The following is a 23,645-nucleotide window of genomic DNA, read 5'->3' as shown; positions in this document are numbered from 1 at the left end:
GTCAGAAGGCTCCACATGACCCGAAGAAAAGCGAGGATGGAAACCAGAGTTGCAGAAAAAAGGCGAAACCAAGGTGGCGGAACTAGCCCGATTATTAAGGGCAAACTCAGCCAACGGCAAGAATGTCACCCAATCGTCCTGATCAGCAGAGACAAAACACCTCAAATAAGCCTCCAAAGTCTGATTGGTTCGCTCCGTCTGTCCATTAGTCTGAGGATGGAAAGCAGACGAAAATGACAAATCAATGCCCATCCTACTACAAAAGGATCGCCAGAACCTGGAAACGAACTGGGATCCTCTGTCTGACACAATATTCTCAGGGATGCCGTGCAAACGAACCACGTTCTGGAAAAACACAGGAACCAGATCGGAAGAGGAAGGCAGCTTAGGCAAAGGAACCAAATGGACCATCTTGGAGAAGCGATCACATATCACCCAGATAACGGACATGCCCTGAGATAGCGGAAGATCAGAAATGAAATCCATGGAGATATGTGTCCAAGGTCTCTTCGGGACAGGCAAGGGCAAGAGCAAACCGCTGGCACGAGAACAGCAAGGCTTAGCTCGAGCACAAGTCCCACAGGACTGCACAAATGACCGCACATCCCTTGACAAGGAAGGCCACCAAAAGGACCTGGCCACCAGATCTCTGGTGCCAAAAATTCCCGGGTGACCTGCCAACACCGAGGAATGAACCTCGGAAATGACTCTGCTGGTCCACTTATCCGGGACAAACAGTCTGTCAGGTGGACAAGACTCAGGCCTATCAGCCTGAAATCTCTGCAACACACGTCGCAGATCCGGAGAAATAGCTGACAAGATAACTCCATCTTTAAGAATACCAACAGGATCAGCGACTCCAGGAGCATCAGGCACAAAGCTCCTAGAAAGAGCATCGGCCTTCACATTCTTTGAACCTGGTAAATACGAGACAACAAAATCAAAGCGGGAGAAAAACAATGACCAGCGGGCCTGTCTCGGATTAAGGCGTTTAGCAGACTCGAGATACATCAGATTTTTGTGATCAGTCAAGACCACCACACGATGCTTAGCACCCTCGAGCCAATGACGCCACTCCTCAAATGCCCATTTCATGGCCAACAACTCCCGATTGCCCACATCATAATTTCGCTCGGCAGGCGAAAACTTCCTAGAGAAAAAGGCACAAGGTTTCATAACAGAGCAACCAGGGCCTCTCTGCGACAAAACGGCCCCTGCCCCAATCTCCGAAGCATCCACCTCAACCTGAAAGGGAAGTGAGACGTCAGGCTGGCACAAAACAGGCGCCGAAGTAAACCGGCGTTTCAACTCCTGGAAAGCCTCCACGGCAGCAGGAGCCCAGTTAGCTACATCGGAGCCCTTCTTGGTCATATCCGTCAAAGGTTTCACAATGCTAGAAAAATTAGCGATAAAACGACGGTAGAAGTTAGCGAAGCCCAAGAACTTCTGAAGACTCTTAACTGACGAGGGCTGAGTCCAATCAAGAATAGCTCGGACCTTGACTGGGTCCATCTCCACCGCAGAAGGGGAAAAAATGAACCCCAAAAAGGGAACCTTCTGTACACCAAAGAGACACTTTGAGCCCTTGACAAACAAAGAATTTTCACGCAAAATTTTAAAGACCAACCTGACCTGCTCCACATGCGAATCCCAATTATCAGAAAAAACCAAAATATCATCCAGATAAACAATCAAAAATTTATCCAGATACTTCCGGAAAATGTCATGCATAAAGGACTGAAAAACTGAAGGCGCATTGGAGAGCCCAAAAGGCATCACCAAGTACTCAAAATGACCTTCGGGCGTATTGAATGCGGTTTTCCATTCATCACCTTGCTTAATGCGCACAAGGTTGTACGCACCACGAAGGTCTATCTTGGTGAACCACTTGGCACCCTTAATCCGGGCAAACAAGTCAGACAACAGCGGTAAAGGATACTGAAATTTGACAGTGATCTTATTCAAAAGCCGATAATCAATACAAGGTCTCAAAGATCCGTCCTTTTTTGCCACAAAAAAGAATCCCGCACCAAGAGGGGAAGAAGACGGACGAATATGTCCTTTTTCCAGAGACTCCTTGATATATGAACGCATAGCGGTATGTTCAGGTACCGACAGATTAAACAGTCTTCCTTTAGGAAATTTACTGCCTGGGATCAAATCTATAGCACAGTCACAGTCCCTATGAGGAGGCAGTGCACTGGACTCAGACTCACTGAAGACATCCTGATAATCAGACAAATACTCCGGAACTTCCGAAGGCGTAGAAGAAGCAATAGACACAGGCAGGGAATCCTCATGAATACCACGACAGCCCCAACTTGAGACTGACATAGCCTTCCAGTCCAGGACTGGATTATGGGTCTGTAACCATGGCAGCCCTAAAACAACCAAATCATGCATTTTATGTAAAACCAGGAAACGTATCACCTCGCGGTGTTCAGGAGTCATGCACATGGTAACCTGAGTCCAATACTGCGGTTTATTTGCTGCCAATGGTGTAGCATCAATACCCCTAAGAGGAATAGGATTTTCTAATGGTTCAAGAGTAAATCCACAGCGCTTAGCAAATGAGAGATCCATGAGACTCAGGGCAGCACCTGAATCTACAAACGCCATGACAGGATAAGATGACAGTGAGCAAATCAAAGTTACAGACAGAATAAATTTAGGTTGCAAATTACCAACGGTGATAGGACTAACAACCTTAGCTATACGTTTAGAGCATGCTGAGATAACATGTGTAGAATCACCACAGTAGTAGCACAAGCCATTCCGGCGTCTATGAATTTTCCGCTCATTTCTAGTCAGGATTCTATCACATTGCATTAAATCAGGTGTCTGTTCAGACAACACCATGAGGGAATTTGCGGTTTTGCGCTCCCGCAACCGCCGGTCAATTTGAATAGCCAGTGCCATAGTATCATTCAGACCTGTGGGAATGGGAAAACCCACCATAACATTCTTAATGGCTTCAGAAAGGCCATTTCTAAAATTAGCGGCCAGTGCACACTCGTTCCAATGTGTCAGCACGGACCATTTCCGAAATTTTTGGCAATACACTTCAGCCTCGTCCTGCCCCTGAGACATAGCCAGCAAGGCCTTTTCAGCCTGAATCTCAAGATTGGGTTCCTCATAAAGTAAACCGAGCGCCAGAAAAAACGCATCAAGATCAGCCAATGCCGGATCTCCTGGCGCCAGCGAAAAAGCCCAATCCTGAGGGTCGCCCCGTAAGAACGAAATAACAATTTTTACTTGCTGAGCAGAATCTCCAGATGAACAGGGTCTCAGGGACAAAAACAATTTACAATTATTCACGAAATTCCTAAACTTTAAACCTGTCTCCGGAAAACAGTTCAGGAATCGGTATTTTAGGTTCTGACCTAGGATTTCTGATAACATAGTCTTGTATGCCCTGCACACGAGTAGCCAGCTGGTCCACACTTGTAATCAAGGTCTGGACATTCATGTCTGCAGCAAGCATAGCCACTCTGAGGTAAAGGGGAAGGAGAAAGAAAAAAAAAAAACTCAGAATCTTCTTTCTTATAATCCCTCTTCTGCAATGCATTAAACATTTAATACTGGCCTGGCAAACTGTTATGACCCCAATGGCGAGAGTCTCAGAGGAACGTGGAAGTCTGCAGAATACAAAAATCCAGCTCATAGGGCAGTGGTAACTGGGTTGACCATATATCTACTCCTAACGCCAACACTAGAAGTAGCCGGGGATCATTCCTACGTTGATTCTAGATGACACGCGCCAGCCGGAGAATCTAGCTACCCCTAGTAGAGGAAAACAAAGACCTTTCTTGCCTCCAGAGAAGGGGACCCCAAAGCTGGATAGAAGCCCCCCACAAATAATGACGGTGAGGTAAGAGGAAATGACAAACACAGAAATGAACCAGGTTTAGCACAGAGAGGCCCGCTTACTGATAGCAGAATAAAGAAAGGTAACTTATATGGTCAACAAAAACCCTATCAAAATCCACACTGGAAATTCAAGAACCCCCGAACCGTCTAACGGTCCGGGGGGAGAACACCAGCCCCCTAGAGCTTCCAGCAAAGGTCAGGATATAGATTTGGAACAAGCTGGACAAAAATACAAAACCAAAACAAATAGCAAAAAGCAAAAGGCAGACTTAGCTGATATAACTGGAACCAGGATCAGTAGACAAGAGCACAGCAGACTAGCTCTGATAACTACGTTGCCAGGCATTGAACTGAAGGTCCAGGGAGCTTATATAGCAACACCCCTAACTAACGACCCAGGTGCGGATAAAAGGAATGACAGAAAAACCAGAGTCAAAAAACTAGTAACCACTAGAGGGAGCAAAAAGCAAATTCACAACACATCGCTGATCATCGCTGCAGGAGCCGTCACAGTCCACCTCCACATGGACCCGTGAACGTTTACCTGTTATGACCTATATGAGCACAGCCGTGGCCAAACGTCAACAGGCCGTATTGAAATTAATTTCTTTGGGGAATCGAAGCCACACAGCGCAGGAGCTCTGGAATGCCATCAAGCAGGAGAGCGACGTGTGGTTTGTGCCAGCGAATGTCCAGCCAGGCATGGTAGTGTGTGACAATGGCTGAAATCTGGTGGCAGCTCTGGGCCTAGGCAACCTCACTCACATCCCATGTCTGGCACATGTGCTCAACTTGGTCGTGCAGAGTTTTTTGAGGGACTATCCGGATCTTGATGCACTGCTGCACAAGGTCCGCCTAGAGTCTGCTCACTTGCAGCGTTCCAGCATGGCAAGATCGCGCATTGCAGCTCTGCAGCGCCGATTCTGCCTTCCAGAACATCACATCATTTGTGACCTACCCACCAGGTGGAAATCCACGTTACATATGTTGGAGCGGTTGTGTGAGCAGCAGCAAGCAGTAATGGAGTACCAGCGGCATCAGGTGCAAAGAAGCCACACTGCGCTCCGTTCAGACTTCACAACCACTGAGTGGGCCACTATGAAGGACGTCTGCCAGGTTTTGCATTCCTTCGATTCCATGCGGATGGCAAGTGCACATGATGCACTAGTCAGCATGACTGTCCCCCTTATCTGCCTGCTTCATCAAACACTGCAAGCGCTAAGGTAAGGGATGATGTTGTGGAAGAGGTGGAGGATGAGGAGTCACCAATTCCATCAGCTTCTGGACAGTCAGCGATACGTGGTTCCTCACAAAGGCCTAGGCAGGGGACACTTTGTGAGGAGGATGAGGAGGAGTCAATGGAGGAGGAAGACATCGGTCCAGAGGAGGGAGTTACAAAATTCTCCAGTAGTCAGCGTGTAGAGCGAGGGTGGGGTGATGCAGAGCAGGCAGAGATCACGACTCAAGCAGGGGACAGCGTTTCTTGGCCAGATGGCAGTCTGCAGCACATGGTTGATTACATGCTGCAGTGCCTGAGACACGACCGCCGCATTGCCCACATTCTCAACACGGCTGATTATTGGGTGTACACCCTCCTAGATCCTCGCTACCGGGACAACTTACAAAGCCTCATAACACCGTTGAACCGGGAGCGTAAAATACGGGAGTACCAAGACACACTGGTGAATTCCATCATCTTCTCCAGTCCAACTGAGAGCAGTGCTGCTAGTGCTTTACAAAGCAGCTCAGTGAGTCGAGGCAGTGGAGGAAGCTCTGCACAAAAAGGGAGCAGAAGCAGTGCCTCAGCACAAGGCAAGAGCAGTATGGCCCAACTGTGGCACAGATTTGTGTGCCCACCACATACCTTTGCCTCTCACTCATCTCCTTCATCAGCTGATCCCTAATCACATGCCACAGCCATGACGCCACACAGTCTGAAGAAGGCGGAAGGAGATGAGTGAAAGGCGAAGATATGCACTGCGCATGGTGTTATGAATTGGATTTTTTGGCTCCCTCTTGTGGTCACTAGCGACATGACACTTTGAGTTTCTTTCCCCAGCTTGGTACCCACCTGGCTCGTTAGTCCAGGGGTGTTGCTATTTAAGCTTCCTGGATTTTCAGTCTGGTGCCTGGCATCGTTGTAATCAGTTCCTTTCTGTTTGCTCCTGTCTGCTGGTCCTGGTTCTTGCAAAATAAGCTAAGTCCTGCTTCCTTGTTTTTTGGTTATTTGGATTGCTCTTATTTTTTGTCCAGCTTGCACTAAATGTGATTCCTGATTTTGCTGGAAGCTCTAGGGGGCTGATATTCTCCCCCCGGGCCGTTAGACGGTTCGGGGGTTCTTGAATATTCAGCGTGGAAATTTTGATAGGGTTTTTTGCTGACCGTATAAGTCATCTTACTATATTCTGCTATTAGTCAGTGGGCCTCTCTTTACTAAAAACCTAGTTCATTCTTACGTTTGTCTTTTCTTCTTGCCTCACCGTTGTTATTTGTTGGGGGCTTGTATCCAACTTTTGGGGTCTTTTCTCTGGAGGCAAGAAAGGTCTATCTTTTCCCTTCTAGAGTTAGTTAGTTCTCCGGCTGGCGCGAGACGTCTAGAACCAACGTAGGTACGTTCCCCGGCTGCTGCTATTTGTGGTGCTAGGATCAGGTATACGGTCAGCCTAGTTACCACTGCCCTATGAGCTGGTTTTTTGTGTTTGCAGACTTGGTAATAACTTCTGAGACCCTCTGCCATTGGGGTCATAACAGCATGGCCATGAATCCCAGGCCCGCAGTGTGATTAATTCAGAAGACACAGTGAGGCGGGTTCTCGGGCAGCGCGGCCGCACAGGCACAGTCAGCCTGACACCAAATGATGTCAGAAGACGGACTGCGCTAACTGCGCATGGCCAAGGTTGAACATAACAGCGCAGGCTCCGGGACAGATTCAAACAATGTTGAGGAGGCGGCGCACGGCGCTAAGGGGGTAGGAATGACGGCTGTGTTGCGTCTCATTACGAAGGAAAGTCCCACGTCCGGGACGGTTTCACGGTATCAGGGGACACATTTTATAAGTGTTTAGTTCAGCGTTTGCAAGGAGCATAATTAAAAGAGCCACCTTTTCCTTGTGCAGCCTTAGTGCTGCACAAAGTGGCTCTTTCAGTTACTAACGCCTGCAGGGGGTTAAAGGTTCCCTTTCAACTTGCTCCACTTAGGCCTCAACCTACACTCCTGCGACCGCCACGCTGACACTCCATCACATATTAAACTGCCTCGAGTGCAGGCCTCGGCCTACACTCTGCTCCTCCTGCATTAACTGGGTTCCAACACCGCCAGTTGCTTCCCGGAAGTGCTGTTTGCACAGAGAAAAACACTTGCTCCTGTGTTTGTGGGGTTCAGTAACGTCAGCTGCTCCCCTGCTGTGTATCCGGCAATGTGTCCTGCGACCGCCACGCTGACACTCCATTACATATTAAACTGCCTCGAGTGCAGGCCTCGGCCTACACTGTGCTCCTCCTGCATACCCTGGGTTCCAACACCGCCAGTTGCTTCCCGGAAGTGCTGTTTGCACAGAGAAAAACACTTGCTCCTGTGTTAGTGGGGTTCAGTAACGCCAGCTGCTCCCCTGCTGTATGTGCGAAAATCACTCTAGCCTCCTCCTGCTGTCCCTGGGCTCCAACACCGCCAGTTGCTGCTCAGAAGTGCTGTCTGCACAGTCAACAGTCGCTCCTCTGTTATTGGGGTTCAGCTGCTCCCCTGCTGTGTGTGCGGCAATCACTCTAGCCTGCTCCTCCTGCTGTCCCTGGGCTCCAACACCGCCAGTTGCTGCTAGGAAGTGCTGTCTGCACAGTCAACAGTCGCTCCTCTGTTATTGGGGTTCACTAATGCCAGCTGCTCCCCTGCTGTGTGTGCGGCAATCACTCTAGCCTGCTCCTCCTGCTGTCCCTGGGCTCCAACACCGCCAGTTGCTGCTAGGAAGTGCTGTCTGCACAGTCAACAGTCGCTCCTTTGTTATTGGGGTTCACTAATGCCAGCTGCTCCCCTGCTGTGTGTGCGGCAATCATTATAGCCTGCTCCTCCTGCTGTCCCTGGGCTCCAACACTGCCAGTTGCTGCTCGGAAGTGCTGTCTGCACAGTCAACAGTTGCTCCTCTGTTATTGGGGTTCAGTAACGTCAGCTGATCTCCAGCTGTGTATCCGGCAATGTGTCCTGCGAACGCCACGCTGACACTACAACACAAATTAAAAGGAACCTGTCCCCCCCCAGGTGTTTGTAACTAGAAGAGCCATCTTGTGCAGCACTAATGCTGCATTTGGACAAGGTGGCTCTTTTAGTTATTCTCCTTCCACTCGCAGAACTAAACACTTATAAAATGTGTCCCCTGATACCGTTAAACCACCCCGGAGGTGTGACTTTCCTTCGTAATGACACGCAGCAACCCCCTTAGCGCCGGGCACAGCCTCCTCAGCGTTGTTTGAATCTGTCCCGGAGCCAGCGCTGTTGTGTTATCCCTTGGCCATGCACAGTTAGCGCTGCCCGTCTTCTGACATCATTTGTTGTCTGGCTGGCTACGCCTGTGCGGCCGCCCTGCCCGAGATCACGCCCTGCAGTGTCTTATTCTCACTGCAGGGCTGTGATTCATGGGCATGCGCAGTGCATATCTTCTCCTCTCACTCATCTCCTTCCGCCTTCTTCAGACTGTGCGGTTTCACGGCCGTGGCATGTGATTAGGGATCAGCTGACACCGCACAGTCTGAAGCAGGCGTAAGGACATGAGTGAGAGGCGAAGATATTTACTGCGCAAGGCCATGAATCCCAGCCCCACAGTGTGAATAAATCAGAAGACACTGCGGGGCTGGGATTCATGGGCATGCGCGGTGCATATCTTCGCCTCTCACTCATCTCCTTCCGCCTTCTTTAGACCGTACGGCTTCACGGCCGTGGCATGTGATTAGGGATCAGCTGACGCCGCACAGTCTGAAGCAGGCATAAGGACATGAGTGAGAGGCGAAGATATTTACTGCGCAAGGCCATGAATCCTAGCCCCGCAGTGTGAATAAATCAGAAGACACTGCGGGGCTGGGATTCATGGGCATGCACGGTGCATATCTTTGCCTCTCACTCATCTCCTTCCACCTTCTTTAGACTGTGCGGCTTCACGGCCGTGGCATGTGAGTAGGGATCAGCTGACGCCGCACAGTCTGAAGCAGGCGTAAGGACATGAGTGAGAGGCGAAGATATTTACTGCGCAAAGCCATGAATCCCAGCCCTGCATTGTGAATAAATCAGAAGACACTGCGGGGCTGGGATTCATGGGCAGCGCGACCGCACAGGCTGACATCAAATGATGTCAGAAGACGGGCAGCGCTAACAGCGCATGGCCAAGGGATAACATAACAGCGCAGACTCCGGTACACAAAAAAGCAACGCTCAGGAGGCTGCGCCCAGCGCCAAGGGGGTATTTTTGACAGCTGTACTGCGTCTCATTAAGAAGGAAAGTCCCGCCTCCGTGACGGTTTCACAGTATGAGGGGCAAAATTTTATGAGTGTTTCGTTCAGCGTGTGCAAGGAGCATAATTAAAAGAGCCACCTTTTCTTTGTGCAGCATTACTGCTGCACAAGGTGGATCTTCTAGTTACTAACGCCTGAGGGGGTTTAAAGGTTCCCATTCAATTTGCTCCAATTTGGCCTCAGCCTACACTCTGCTCCTCCTGCTGTCCCTGGGCTCCAACACCGCCAGTTGCTGCCCGGAAGTGCTGTTTGCACAGTAAACAGTTGCTCCTCTGTTATTGGGTTTCAGTAACGTCAGCTGATACCCAGCTGTGTATCCGGCAATGTGTCCTGTGACCGCCATGCTGACACAACAACAGATATTAAACTGCCTTGAGTGCAGGCTTCGGCCTACACTCTGCTCCTCCTGCTGACCCTGGGCTCCAACACTGCCAGTTGCTGCCCGGAAGTGCTGTTTGCACAGTAAACAGTTGCTCCTCTGTTATTGGGTTTCAGTAACGTCAGCTGATACCCAGCTGTGTATCCGGCAATGTGTCCTGTGACCGCCACGCTGACACAACAACAGATATTAAACTGCCTCGAGTGCAGGCTTTGGCCTACACTCTGCTCCTCCTGCTGACCCTGGGCTCCAACACCGCCAGTTGCTGCCCGGAAGTGCTGTCTGCACAGTCAACACTTGCTGCCGTGTTATTGGGTTTCAGTAACATCAGCTGATCCCCAGCTGTGTATCCGGCAATATGTCCTGCAAACACCACGCTGACACAACAACAGATATTAAACTGCCTCGAGTGCAGGCTTCGGCCTACACTCTGCTCCTCCTGCTGTCCCTGGGCTCCAACACCGCTAGTTGCTGCTCAGAAGTGCTGTCTGCACAGATAAAAACACTCGCTCCTGTGTTAGTGGGGTTCAGTAACGCCATCTGCGCCCCTGCTGTGTTGCGGCAATAACTCTACCTTGCTCCTCCTGCTGTCCCTGGGCTCCAACACCGCTAGTTGCTTCTCAAAAGTGTCTTTGGCACAGGTACTCCCTCCAGCCCAGCCCGGTTACAGCACGCCAGCTGTGTCCGGGTAGTGTCAAGGTCACTTGGCCTCCAATACGATGTCCTGTCGGGTTGAGGTCAGGTTAGCCGACTCCATGGTGCCTGCAGTTTAGGTGCTTCCTATGTGGGCTGCGGGAACTGGCAATCAAGGCTGGTTCGGTAGTGCCAATAGGACAAGCTCCCCCTGTAGGACTGTGGATTTTTGGTAACCACGACCGGCTCGCGGCCTAGCAACTTTAGTTTTTCCTGTGGACCTTCTTCTGCCTGTCAGAGTTCCAGCACCATTAGCTGGTTCTTAGGAAGACAATCTTGAATAGGTCCCCCTGGTTCCAGTACCGTCAGCTGGTTCCGGGCAGAGCCTTTGGCTTAGGTGCCTCCTTCTGGGTATCCGAGTTCCACCAACGTCAGGTGGTCCTTGGTAGTGCTTTCTGGCATGGGTACCTCCTGGTTACTAACCGGGTTCCAGTAACATCAGCTGGTCCTCAGTAGTTCCATTGGCTCTTGTACCTTCTGCTCCCCATCCTGGTTCCAGTACCGTCAGCTGGTTCCGGGCAGAGCCTTTGGCCTAGGTGCCTCCTTCTGGGTATCTAAGTTCCACCAACATCAGGTGGTCCTTGGTAGTGCTTTCTGGCATGGGTACCTCCTGCTTAGTAACCGGGTTTCAGTAACGTCAGCTGTTCCTCGGTAGTTCCATTGGCTCTTGTACCTTCGGCTACCCATCCGGGTTCCAGTACCGTCAGCTGGTTCCGGGCAGAGCCTTTGGCTTAGGTGCCTCCTACTGGGTATCCAAGTTCCACCAATGTCACGTGGTCCTCGGTAGTGCTTTCTGGCATGGGTACCTCCTGCTTTGTAACCAGGTTCCAGTACCATCAGCTGGTCCTCGGTAGTTCCATTGGCTCTTGGACCTTCGGGTAGCCATCCGGGTTCCAGTACCGTCAGCTCGTTCTCGGCATTTCCTCAGCCTTCTTGTACCTTCTGCTACATTTTCAAGTTCAAGACCCTAAAGACGACGACCCTGAAGACCACCCCTAAGATGATGACGACCCCAGAGACGATGACCCCTGAGACTACGACCCTGGAGATGACGACCCTGAAGACCACCCCGAAGACGATGACCCCGGAGACGACGACCCTGGAGACAACGACCCTGGAGACGATGACCCTGAAGACCGAGAAGCAGAAGAACAAGAAGCTGCAGAACAAAGAGCAGAAGAACATTAAGCATAAGACTAAACATCAGAGCAAAAGATATTATCTAAATTATAAGCAGAAGAAGACTAAGCAGTGTATGGGGGTGAGTCCGTTCCTCCTTGTGGTGCCCCTGGAAAAAGCCTGCTGCTGCAGGCCAAACTGATCGCGGACAAATCCTGTTGTAACTCAATTGTGACAGGCAGAACAGAAGGTGTAATCTTCAAACTTTTATAGATAACAACTACAGGAATGCCTGTCACAAATAAGAATATTATGAAGAAGTAGAATATGAAGAAGAATAATAGTTGAATAAAAAGAATATGAAGAATGTAACAAAAAAGAATAATAGGTAGAAGATGAAGAAGAAGATGAAGAAGGTGAAGAAGAAGTTGATGTAATAGATACAGCTGCTGAGGATGATGAAGAAGAAAGTGTCGGAGAAGTAAAAAAGAAGGTGAAAAGCATGGAATTAGTGAAACATCAATATCTGACAAAATATAAAAAATCTTAACATAGTCAATATCTTTGTAACTCCGAACGTCTTAAAAAAAAAACTTAATTCCTGCTATTCCATTTGATTGGGCTAAACCTCTATGCCTTTAATGACTCCTCCACCTCCCCCAATACATCCTACATTATTCTTAGTTGTTTTCCTTCATGTAGAATGAACCTACAAGGAAAGAAAGGGTTTATTTTAATTCCGATATTTTGGTCCCATTGACTTGCATTGGTGTCGGGTATCGGTATCGGCAATATCCGATATTTTTTTTAATATCGGCCGATCCAATCCGATACCGATACTTTTGGATATCGGTAGGTATCGCTCAACACTACTCACAACACATCTAGATGAGTTCCTTAGGGGGTCTACTTTCCAAAGTGTCACTTGTGGGGGGTTTCAATGTTTAGGCACACCAGTGGCTCTCCAAACGCAACATGGCCCTCCCATCTCAATTCCTGTCAATTTTGCATTGAAAAGTCAAACGGGCTCCTTCCCTTCCGAGCTCTCTCTTGCGCCCAAACAGTGGCTTACCCCCACATATGGGGTATCAGCGTACTCAGGACAAATTGTACAACAACTTTTGGGGTCCAATTTCTTCTCTCACCCTTGGGAAAATAAAAAATTAGGGGCAAAAAGATAATTTTTGTGAAAAAATATGTTTTTTTATTTTTACGGCTCTGCATTATAAACTTCTGTGAAGCACTTGTTGGGTCAAAGTGCTCACCACACATCTAGATAAGTTCCTTAGGAGGTCTACTTTCCAAAATGGTGTCAATTGTGGGGGGTTTCAATGTTTAGGCAAATCAGGGGCTCTCCAAACGCAACATGGCATCCCATCTCAATTCCTGTCAATTTTGCATTGAAAAGTCAAATGGCGCTCCTTCGCTTCCGAGCTCTGCCATGCACCCAAACAGTGGTTTACCCCCACATATGGGGTATCTGCGTACTCAGGACAAATTGTACAACAACTTTTGGGGTCCTTTTTCTCCTGATACCCTTGGTAAAATAAAACAAATTGGAGCTGAAATAAATTTTTTGTGAAAAAAAGTTAAATGTTCATTTTTATTTAAACATTCCAAAAATTCCTGTGAAACACCTGAAGGGTTAATAAACGTCTTGAATGTGATTTTGAGCACCTTGAGGGGTGCAGTTTTTAGAATGGTGTCACACTTGGTTATTTTCTATCATATATATACCTAAAAATGACTTCAAATGAGATGTGGTCCCTAAAAAAAATGGTGTAGTAAAAATGAGAAATTGCTGGTCAACTTTTAACCCTTATAACTCCCTAACAAAAAAAAGTTTGATTCCAAAATTGTGCTGCTGTAAAGTAGACATGTGGGAAATGTTACTTATTAAGTATTTTGTGTGACATATCTCTGTGATTTTATTGCATAAAAATTCTAAGTTGTAAAATTGCGATATTTTCTAAATTTTCCCCAAATTTCCATTTTTTTCACAAATAAACGCAGGTAATATCAAAGAAATTTTACCACTATCATGAAGTACAATATGTCACGAGAAAAGAATGTCAGAATCACTGGGATCCGTAGAAGCATTCCAGAGTTATATCCTCATAAAGGGACAGTGGTCAGAATTGTAAAATTTGGCCAGGTCATTAACGTGCAAACCACCCTTGGGGGTAAAGGGGTTAAATGCCGCTGTCAGAGATTGAAACCAGAGTTAAAAATCCTCTCCTTTCTCAGGAACAGCTCTATGCCTGTTACCGGCCTCCCTGCAGTCTGAGTTGCCGGTTATATAAGTAAGGAGTGTGTGCCACCTGCTTTATGCTTTACAACCTGTTTGGGCCGCTCTGAAGCTGGCAGGACCTCTGGATCTAGCCTCGGTCGTGCAGTCGTGTTTGAGCTCTATGAGTGCCAAAACTTTCCTCGCCAAATGCAAACTCACCAGTATTATAAGTGGGGGTCCAAATAATGGGTTTGACATTAGGTCTAGTGTGGTCTAGGTTGAAGTAGGAAATGAGGATGAGGTATTGTAAAACATTATATAGACGTTATCTATAATAAAGTACATTAATTTCACTAATTAATTCCTTATTTTAGATGGCTATAGCACGCCAGATGCCAGAATACTTTTGGATACTTACATTCATCTACATGAACAAAAAGTGTAGAGCGGAGTACCTATCCAGAGAAAAGCACAACTGAGGAAACAAAATCTTCTTCTAAGCACATTCTTCAGAGAATATCACAACAATTAAATATAATGTAGGATGGTCAGTACTGTTGGAATTATTGATTCATGTTAAAAAAAAATGTTTTCTGCAGTATAGTTTATGAAAATAAAAAACATGACTTAACTAAATTATATTTTTTTTTATATATGTGGAAATAATATAGTTTTTCAATTGCCTGGCATTTGTAACGCAGAGCATTCGTGAGAGGTTTCCCGTTTCCAATCTTTTGGGAAAAAAAAAATGGACAGAGTGTCTGCGTAAGATCGGACCTTCACTGATCCCTATGGACATTCCATTAATGTTAAGGCACACACTTCAGTGAGCAATGCCTCCATCCGAATCTCTGAATATTGGACTCAGATGTAAGAGTCACTTTTTACAATCGGACCAACAGCATTCAAGTGAACTCTTTTTGTGCTCTTTTGTGGAGGTGTCCATCTTTTTAGATGGTCTCAAGAATAATAATAAATAATAATAATTTTATTTCTATAGCGCCAACATATTCTGCAGCACATTATAAGAACAAATTTCTGTCTATGATCAGGTAAAGTGTTTTATGAATGCTCATGCCAATCATAATGGAAGCAATGGGGGATGGTGTTGGTCTTGCACTGCTTGGTTCCTCAAAGTGCGGAGCATAAAAGCAAAGAAAAAAAAAAACAATTTTCAAGATTTTCAAAAAAGGGTCCTTTAGTAAAAAATGCTATATATGTTGTGTTGTAATATTGTGATAATCTAGAATCCTCTTGTGTTTTACGCATTCAGAATTGAAGCAGAATAGCTTCAAAAATAACTCCAATACTAGTCAACAAACTATGCAAGTTTGCATAAGACAAAAAAGTAACAAGACATGGCAAGGGCTTGTTTATATATTGAGATTTTGAAAAAAAAGCTGTGTTTTACAGTGCCAGCAATGTGAGATTTCCTTGCAGATTTGAACCATTAAACATTTTTTTCAAATCTGTTAGGCTACTTTCACACTAGCGTCGGGCTCGGCCCGACGCACTGCGACGGGCCGAGCCCGACGCTAGTGTGAAAGTGACGCTAGTGTTGTTTCCGCCGCACAACGGGGGCAGCGGATGCATTTTTCCAGCGCATCCGCTGCCCCATTGTGAGGTGCGGGGAAGTACGGTAGGTGGGGGCGGAGTTCCGGCCGCGCATGCATGGTCGGAAAAAGCGAACCGTCGGGAGCAAAAAACGTTACATGTAACATTTTTTGCTCCCGACGGTCCGCCACAACACGGCGTCGTGCGACGGTTGCGACGTGTGTCAATGCGTCGCAAATGCGTTGCTAATGTTAGTCAATGCAGAAAAAACGCATCCTGCAAGCACTTTTGCAGGATGCGGTTTTTCGGCAAAACGACGCATTGCGACGCATTGCGACGCATTGCAGTTAACGCTAGTGTGAAAGTAGCCTTATATGTAAAAAAAAATGTCAATGTTTTTGCTTTATGTTTCACCTAGTCAAATTCATTAGGAGAAAAAATGCATCAAAATGGATAAAAAAAAGTGTATTTGTCAAAAATCACAGCTATGAGGGTCACGATGAACCCACCGCACTGTTACTTTTTTGTCATGAACAGCCCTCTGCTCTCTGCTACCCCCTAACGGCAGGACAATTATGCAATTGACCGACAATTAAGGAAGAAAGCTGCAGGCTGTTTCCACTAATAGGCCGGTTATTGGAGAACTAACACTGAGTGTATGGTGTTGTGAAATTGGATTCTGGGCTCCCCCGGTGGCCACTTGTGGAATTGAACTTGTGTGCATCATCCCCTCTGTTCACCTGCTCCTATCAGGATGTGGGAGTCGCTATATAACCTTGCTCCTCTGTCAGTTTCTTGCCGGTCATCAATGTAATCAGAAGCCTTCTGTGCTTGTTCCTGCTACTAGACAACTCCCAGCTAAGTTGGACTTTTGTCCTTGTGTGTTTTTGCATTTTGTTCCTGTTCACAGCTGCTTTTTCGTTACTGTGTCTGGAAAGCTCTTGTGATCGGAAATTGCCACTCTGGTGTTATGAGTTAATGCTAGAGTCTTAAAGGAATTTCTGGATGGTGTTTTGATAGGGTTTTCTGCTGACCATGAAAGTGTCCTTTCTGTCTTCCTGCTATCTAGAAAGCGGACCTCGATTTTGCTAAACCTATTTTCATACTACGTTTGTCATTTCATCTAAAATCACCGCCAATATATGTGGGGGCCTCTGTCTGCCTTTTGGGAAAATTTCTCTAGAGGTGAGCCAGGACTGTCTTTTCCTCTGCTAGGATTAGGTAGTTCTCCGGCTGGCGCTGGGCATCTAGGGTTAAAAAACGTAGGCATGCTACCCGGCCACTTCTAGTTGTGCGGCAGGTTTAGTTCATGGTCAGTATAGTTTCCATCTTCCAAGAGCTAGTTCTCATATATGCTGGGCTATGTTCTCTCGCCATTGAGAATCATGACAGTTTGACCGGCCACAAAAAAGGGTTAAATTACTGGCTGAGAAAGGAGAGAAAAAAGAAGTCTGCTACAATTTTTTTTTTTTTTTTTTTTCTAGTTCTGAGTGTGCTCTTAATTGAATCACTTGCTAGTCTGCCTATACTGCAGCCTTCCTCTCTTTCTCTCCTTCTAATCCTTGAATGGCTCTGTGTTCACCTGTTTCAAATGGATCTTCAGAGTGTAGCTACAGGTTTGAATAATCTCGCCACAAAGGTACAAAATTTGCAAGATTTTGTTGTTCATGCACCTATGTCTGAGCCTAGAATTCCTTTGCCTGAATTCTTCTCGGGGAATAGATCTCACTTTCAAAATTTTAAAAATAATTGCAAATTGTTTTTGTCCCTGAAGTCTCGCTCTGCCGGAGACCCTGCACAGCAGGTCAGGATTGTAATTTCCTTGCTCCGGGGCGACCCTCAGGACTGGGCTTTTGCATTGGCACCAGGGGATCCTGCGTTGCTCAATGTGGATGCGTTTTTTCTGGCCTTGGGGTTGCTTTATGAGGAACCTCATTTAGAGCTTCAGGCGGAAAAGGCCTTGATGTCCTTGTCTCAGGGGCAAGATGAAGCTGAAATATACTGCCAAAAATTCCGCAAATGGTCTGTGCTTACTCAGTGGAATGAGTGCGCCCTGGCGGCGATTTTCAGAGAAGGTCTCTCTGATGCCATTAAGGATGTTATGGTGGGGTTCCCTGTGCCTGCGAGTCTGAATGAGTCCATGACGATGGCTATTCAGATCGATAGGCGTCTGCGGGAGCGCAAACCTGTGCACCATTTGGCGGTGTCTACTGAGAAAACGCCAGAAAATATGCAATGTGATAGAATTCTGTCCAGAAGCGAGCGGCAGAATTTTAGACGAAAAAATGGGTTGTGCTTCTATTGTGGTGATTCAACTCATGTTATATCAGCATGCTTTAAGCGTACTAAGAAGCCTGACAAGTCTGTTTCAATTAGCACTTTACAGTCTAAGTTTATTCTATCTGTGACCCTGATTTGTTCTTTGTCATCTATTACCGCGGACGCCTATGTCGACTCTGGCGCTGCTTTGAGTCTTATGGATTGGTCCTTTGCCAAACGCTGTGGGTATGATTTGGAGCCACTGGAGGCTCCGATACCTCTGAAAGGGATTGACTCCACCCCATTGGCTAGTAATAAACCACAATACTGGACACAAGTGACTATGCATGTTAATCCGGATCACCAGGAGGTTATTCGCTTTCTGGTGCTGTATAATCTACATGATGTTTTGGTGCTGGGATTGCCATGGCTGCAATCTCATAACCCAGTCCTCGACTGGAGAGCTATGTCTGTGTTAAGCTGGGGATGTAAAGGAACTCATGGGGACGTACCTTTGGTTTCCATTTCATCATCTATTCCCTCTGAGATTCCTGAATTCTTGTCTGACTTTCGTGACGTTTTTGAAGAACCCAAGGTTGGTTCACTACCTCCGCACCGGGAGTGCGATTGTGCCATAGACTTGATTCCGGGTAGTAAATACCCTAAGGGTCGTTTATTTAATCTGTCTGTGCCTGAACACGCTGCTATGCGAGAATATATAAAGGAGTCCTTGGAAAAGGGACATATTCGTCCTTCGTCATCTCCCTTAGGAGCCGGTTTTTTCTTTGTGTCTAAGAAAGACGGCTCTTTGAGGCCGTGTATTGATTATCGACTTTTGAATAAAATCACGGTTAAATATCAATATCCGTTACCACTGCTTACTGATTTGTTTGCTCGTATAAAGGGGGCCAAGTGGTTCTCTAAGATTGATCTCCGTGGGGCGTATAATTTGGTGCGAATCAAGCAGGGGGATGAGTGGAAAACCGCATTTAATACGCCCGAGGGCCATTTTGAGTATTTGGTGATGCCTTTTGGTCTTTCAAATGCCCCTTCAGTCTTCCAGTCCTTTATGCATGACATTTTCCGCGATTATTTGGATAAATTTATGATTGTGTATCTGGATGATATTCTGATTTTTTCGGATGACTGGGACTCTCATGTCCAGCAGGTCAGGAGGGTTTTTCAGGTTTTGCGGTCTAATTCCTTGTGTGTGAAGGGTTCTAAGTGTGTTTTTGGGGTTCAAAAGATTTCTTTCTTGGGATACATTTTTTCCCCCTCTTCCATCGAGATGGATCCTGTCAAGGTTCAGGCTATTGGTGATTGGACGCAACCCTCTTCTCTTAAGAGTCTTCAGAAATTTTTGGGCTTTGCTAACTTTTATCGTCGATTTATTGCTGGTTTTTCTGATGTTGTAAAACCATTGACTGATTTGACTAAGAAGGGTGCTGATGTTGCTGATTGGTCCCCTGATGCTGTGGAGGCCTTTCGGGAGCTCAAGCGCCGCTTTTCTTCCGCCCCAGTGTTGCGTCAGCCTGATGTTGCTCTTCCTTTTCAGGTTGAGGTCGACGCTTCTGAAATCGGAGCTGGGGCGGTGTTGTCGCAGAGAAGTTCCGACTGCTCCGTGATGAGACCTTGTGCTTTTTTTTCCCGTAAATTTTCGCCCGCCGAGCGGAATTATGATATTGGGAATCGGGAGCTTTTGGCCATGAAGTGGGCTTTTGAGGAGTGGCGTCACTGGCTTGAGGGGGCCAGACATCAGGTGGTGGTATTGACTGACCACAAAAATTTAATTTACCTTGAGTCTGCCAGGCGCCTGAATCCTAGACAGGCGCGCTGGTCGTTGTTTTTCTCTCGGTTTAATTTTGTGGTGTCGTACCTACCGGGTTCTAAGAATGTTAAGGCGGATGCCCTTTCTAGGAGTTTTGAGCCTGACTCCCCTGGTAATTCTGAGCCCACAGGTATCCTTAAAGATGGAGTGATATTGTCTGCCGTTTCTCCAGACCTGCGGCGGGCCTTGCAGGAGTTTCAGGCGGATAGACCTGATCGTTGCCCACCTGGTAGACTGTTTGTTCCTGATGATTGGACCAGTAGAGTCATCTCTGAGGTTCATTCTTCTGCGTTGGCAGGTCATCCTGGAATCTTTGGTACCAGGGATTTGGTGGCAAGGTCCTTCTGGTGGCCTTCCCTGTCACGAGATGTGCGAGGCTTTGTGCAGTCTTGTGACGTTTGTGCTCGGGCCAAGCCTTGTTGTTCTCGGGCTAGTGGATTGTTGTTGCCCTTGCCTATCCCGAAGAGGCCTTGGACGCACATCTCGATGGATTTTATTTCGGATCTGCCTGTTTCTCAGAAGATGTCTGTCATCTGGGTGGTGTGTGACCGTTTCTCTAAGATGGTCCATCTGGTTCCCTTGCCTAAGTTGCCTTCTTCTTCCGAGTTGGTTCCTCTGTTTTTTCAAAATGTTGTTCGTTTGCATGGTATTCCTGAGAATATCGTTTCTGACAGAGGGACCCAATTCGTGTCTAGATTTTGGCGGGCATTCTGTGCTAGGATGGGCATAGATTTGTCTTTTTCGTCTGCTTTCCATCCTCAGACTAATGGCCAGACCGAGCGGACTAATCAGACCTTGGAGACATATTTGAGGTGTTTTGTGTCTGCGGATCAGGATGATTGGGTTGCTTTTTTGCCTTTGGCGGAATTCGCCCTCAATAATCGGGCCAGCTCTGCCACCTTGGTGTCCCCGTTTTTCTGTAATTTGGGGTTTCATCCTCGATTTTCCTCCGGTCAAGTGGAATCTTCGGATTGTCCTGGAGTGGATGCTGTGGTGGAGAGGTTGCATCAGATTTGGGGGCAGGTGGTGGACAATTTGAAGTTGTCCCAGGAGAAGACTCAGCTTTTTGCCAACCGCCGTCGTCGTGTTGGTCCTCGGCTTTGTGTTGGGGACTTGGTGTGGTTGTCTTCTCGTTTTGTCCCTATGAGGGTTTCTTCTCCTAAGTTTAAGCCTCGGTTCATCGGCCCGTACAAGATATTGGAGATTCTTAACCCTGTGTCCTTCCGTTTGGACCTCCCTGCATCCTTTTCGATTCATAATGTTTTTCATCGGTCATTGTTGCGCAGGTATGAGGTACCGGTTGTGCCTTCCGTTGAGCCTCCTGCTCCGGTGTTGGTTGAGGGTGAGTTGGAGTACGTTGTGGAAAAGATCTTAGACTCTCGTGTTTCCAGACGGAGACTCCAGTATCTGGTCAAATGGAAGGGATACGGTCAGGAGGATAATTCTTGGGTCACTGCCTCTGATGTTCATGCCTCCGATCTTGTCCGTGCCTTTCATAGGGCTCATCCTGATCGCCCTGGTGGTTCTGGTGAGGGTTCGGTGCCCCCTCCTTGAGGGGGGGGTACTGTTGTGAAATTGGATTCTGGGCTCCCCCGGTGGCCACTTGTGGAATTGAACTTGTGTGCATCATCCCCTCTGTTCACCTGCTCCTATCAGGATGTGGGAGTCGCTATATAACCTTGCTCCTCTGTCAGTTTCTTGCCGGTCATCAATGTAATCAGAAGCCTTCTGTGCTTGTTCCTGCTACTAGACAACTCCCAGCTAAGTTGGACCTTTGTCCTTGTGTGTTTTTGCATTTTGTTCCTGTTCACAGCTGCTTTTTCGTTACTGTGTCTGGAAAGCTCTTGTGATCGGAAATTGCCACTCTGGTGTTATGAGTTAATGCTAGAGTCTTAAAGGAATTTCTGGATGGTGTTTTGATAGGGTTTTCTGCTGACCATGAAAGTGTCCTTTCTGTCTTCCTGCTATCTAGAAAGCGGACCTCGATTTTGCTAAACCTATTTTCATACTACGTTTGTCATTTCATCTAAAATCACCGCCAATATATGTGGGGGCCTCTGTCTGCCTTTTGGGAAAATTTCTCTAGAGGTGAGCCAGGACTGTCTTTTCCTCTGCTAGGATTAGGTAGTTCTCCGGCTGGCGCTGGGCATCTAGGGTTAAAAAACGTAGGCATGCTACCCGGCCACTTCTAGTTGTGCGGCAGGTTTAGTTCATGGTCAGTATAGTTTCCATCTTCCAAGAGCTAGTTCTCATATATGCTGGGCTATGTTCTCTCGCCATTGAGAATCATGACAGTATGGTATATATACCTCCAATTCCAACTCATTGAATATATACAGTATAACCCCAGTAGGATTACTGCCAACTCCATAATAACACAAGTAAGATTATTAGTTGCCACCACCAGTTGTTTATAGGCCGATTGGACACCTGACAGGTAGCATCTGGCTTTCAGGAGTGCGGTTTACAGAACAAAAGGAACAGTACTATTACATTTTATATTTAATCCAGAAAGATAGGCAATGTTTGTAAAAAAAAATCCACAAAATATTTTACAAAGGGGACAAAACAATACAGCATATACTAATACATAAAATAAAAGGATGAACAAAAGACTTAGCAAACCTGACGTCACTACAATGACTCCAGATTTATGGAGGAAAGCACTCCAGAAATAAAATGGGCAGAACCGCAGTTAGCTGCATATCTGGGGACTGACGAGGTCCAAAATTTGGCATTTGCCTTTTATTAGCTTTTACATTACACACTCATACCTCCCCTTGATGACTCCTAACAGCTGGTCATGGGATGTGGCTTCCGTTTAAAAAAATTATGATATTCCCTACTTTCACAATATTTTTGCTCCAGGGGTCATATGTGCTCAATGTCTACACCATATTTGTTATCGTTAGTTTACCTTTTTATATACATGGCATGGCTGATATCAGCTATCAGGCTGTTATTCAATTGACGGGATTCTGGACATTGCCCAGCAACATGAAACCATTCTTCAAGCAGAAGACTGACAACATAAGGCAATGCTTTTGCCTAAAGTCCCCACAGCCATTCATCATAAATATTCAACTCTTCTCCAAAACCAACTTCTCCACCCTCAAGGAAGATCAACTTTCTCATTTACTCTCCAAATCACATCTCACCTCATTCCAAACCCTACCACAGTCTTCATCCCAGCCCTAACTCACCTCTTCAACCTGTCACTAACAACTGTTGTCTTCCCCTCATGCTTTAAACATACATCAATCACACCCATCCTCAAAATGCCCTCTCTTGACCCATCCTCTGTCTAGCTATTGGCCCATATCACTTCTTCTCTCTGCCTCAAAACTACTGGAACAGCACATCAATTTTGAACTGTCCTCAAACCTGTCCTCCTACTTCCTCTTTGAAAGCTTACAGTCTGGCTTCCGACAGCACCATTGCACTGAAACTACATTGACTAAAGTCAACAACGACCTACTAACCGCCAAATCCAAGCAACACTACTTTGTCCTCCTCCTGAAAGACATGTCATCTGCCTCCAACACAGTGGACCATTCCCTCTTACTACAGACTCTCTCATCTCTTGGCATCACAGATTTGACCCTATCTTTGATCTCTTACCTAACAGGCAGGACATTCAGTGTCTCCCACTCACACACCACCTCCTCATCTCATCCCCTATCTGTCGGTGTCCCCCAAGGTTCAGTTCTAGGACCCCTGCTATTCTCCATCTACAATTTTTTGCCTGGGACAGCTCAAGAAGTCTCATGGTTTTCACTATCACCTCTATGCTGATGACACACAGATCTACCTCTCTGGACCTGATATCACCTCCTTACTAAACAGAATCCCACAATGTCTGTCCACTATTTCATCTTTCTTCTCTGCTAGATTTGCCAGACTTAACATGGATAAAACAGAATTTATACACCACATCATTTAAAGGGAACCTGTCAACCCCAAAATCGAAGGTGAGTTAAGCCCACCGGCATCAGGGGCTTATCTACAGCATTCTGTAATGCTGTAGATAAGCCCCCGATGTATCCTGAAAGATGAGAAAAAGAGGTTAGATTATACTTACCCAGGGGCTGACCCGCTGCGGTCCTGGTCCGATGGGCATCGCGGTTCGGTCCGGGGCCTCCCATCTTTCTATGATGACGTCCTTTTCTTGTCTTCATGCTGCGGCTCCGGCACAGGCATGCTTTGTCTGCCCTGTTGAG

At 46.9% G+C, this 23,645-nt stretch overlaps 1 protein-coding gene across 3 annotated transcripts in view; it reads left to right on the top strand.

Moving 5' to 3' along the window:
* LOC143807078 (hydroxysteroid dehydrogenase-like protein 1) overlaps window positions 1–14,420 on the top strand; it is a 72,148-nt gene extending 57,728 nt beyond the window's left edge. For all 3 annotated transcript variants that reach the window (XM_077288274.1, XM_077288276.1, XM_077288275.1), the window contains exon 5: window positions 14,159–14,420. In XM_077288274.1, the coding sequence (XP_077144389.1) occupies window positions 14,159–14,263 (105 nt within the window). In that variant the 3' untranslated portion in view covers window positions 14,264–14,420. The remainder of the gene's footprint in view (window positions 1–14,158) is intronic.
* The last annotated feature ends 9,225 nt before the right edge of the window (window positions 14,421–23,645 follow it).

The sequence above is a fragment of the Ranitomeya variabilis genome, chromosome 2 (assembly GCF_051348905.1).
Source record: "Ranitomeya variabilis isolate aRanVar5 chromosome 2, aRanVar5.hap1, whole genome shotgun sequence".
Taxonomy (NCBI): domain Eukaryota; kingdom Metazoa; phylum Chordata; class Amphibia; order Anura; family Dendrobatidae; genus Ranitomeya; species Ranitomeya variabilis.
This window is presented reverse-complemented; position numbering and strand designations above follow the sequence as displayed.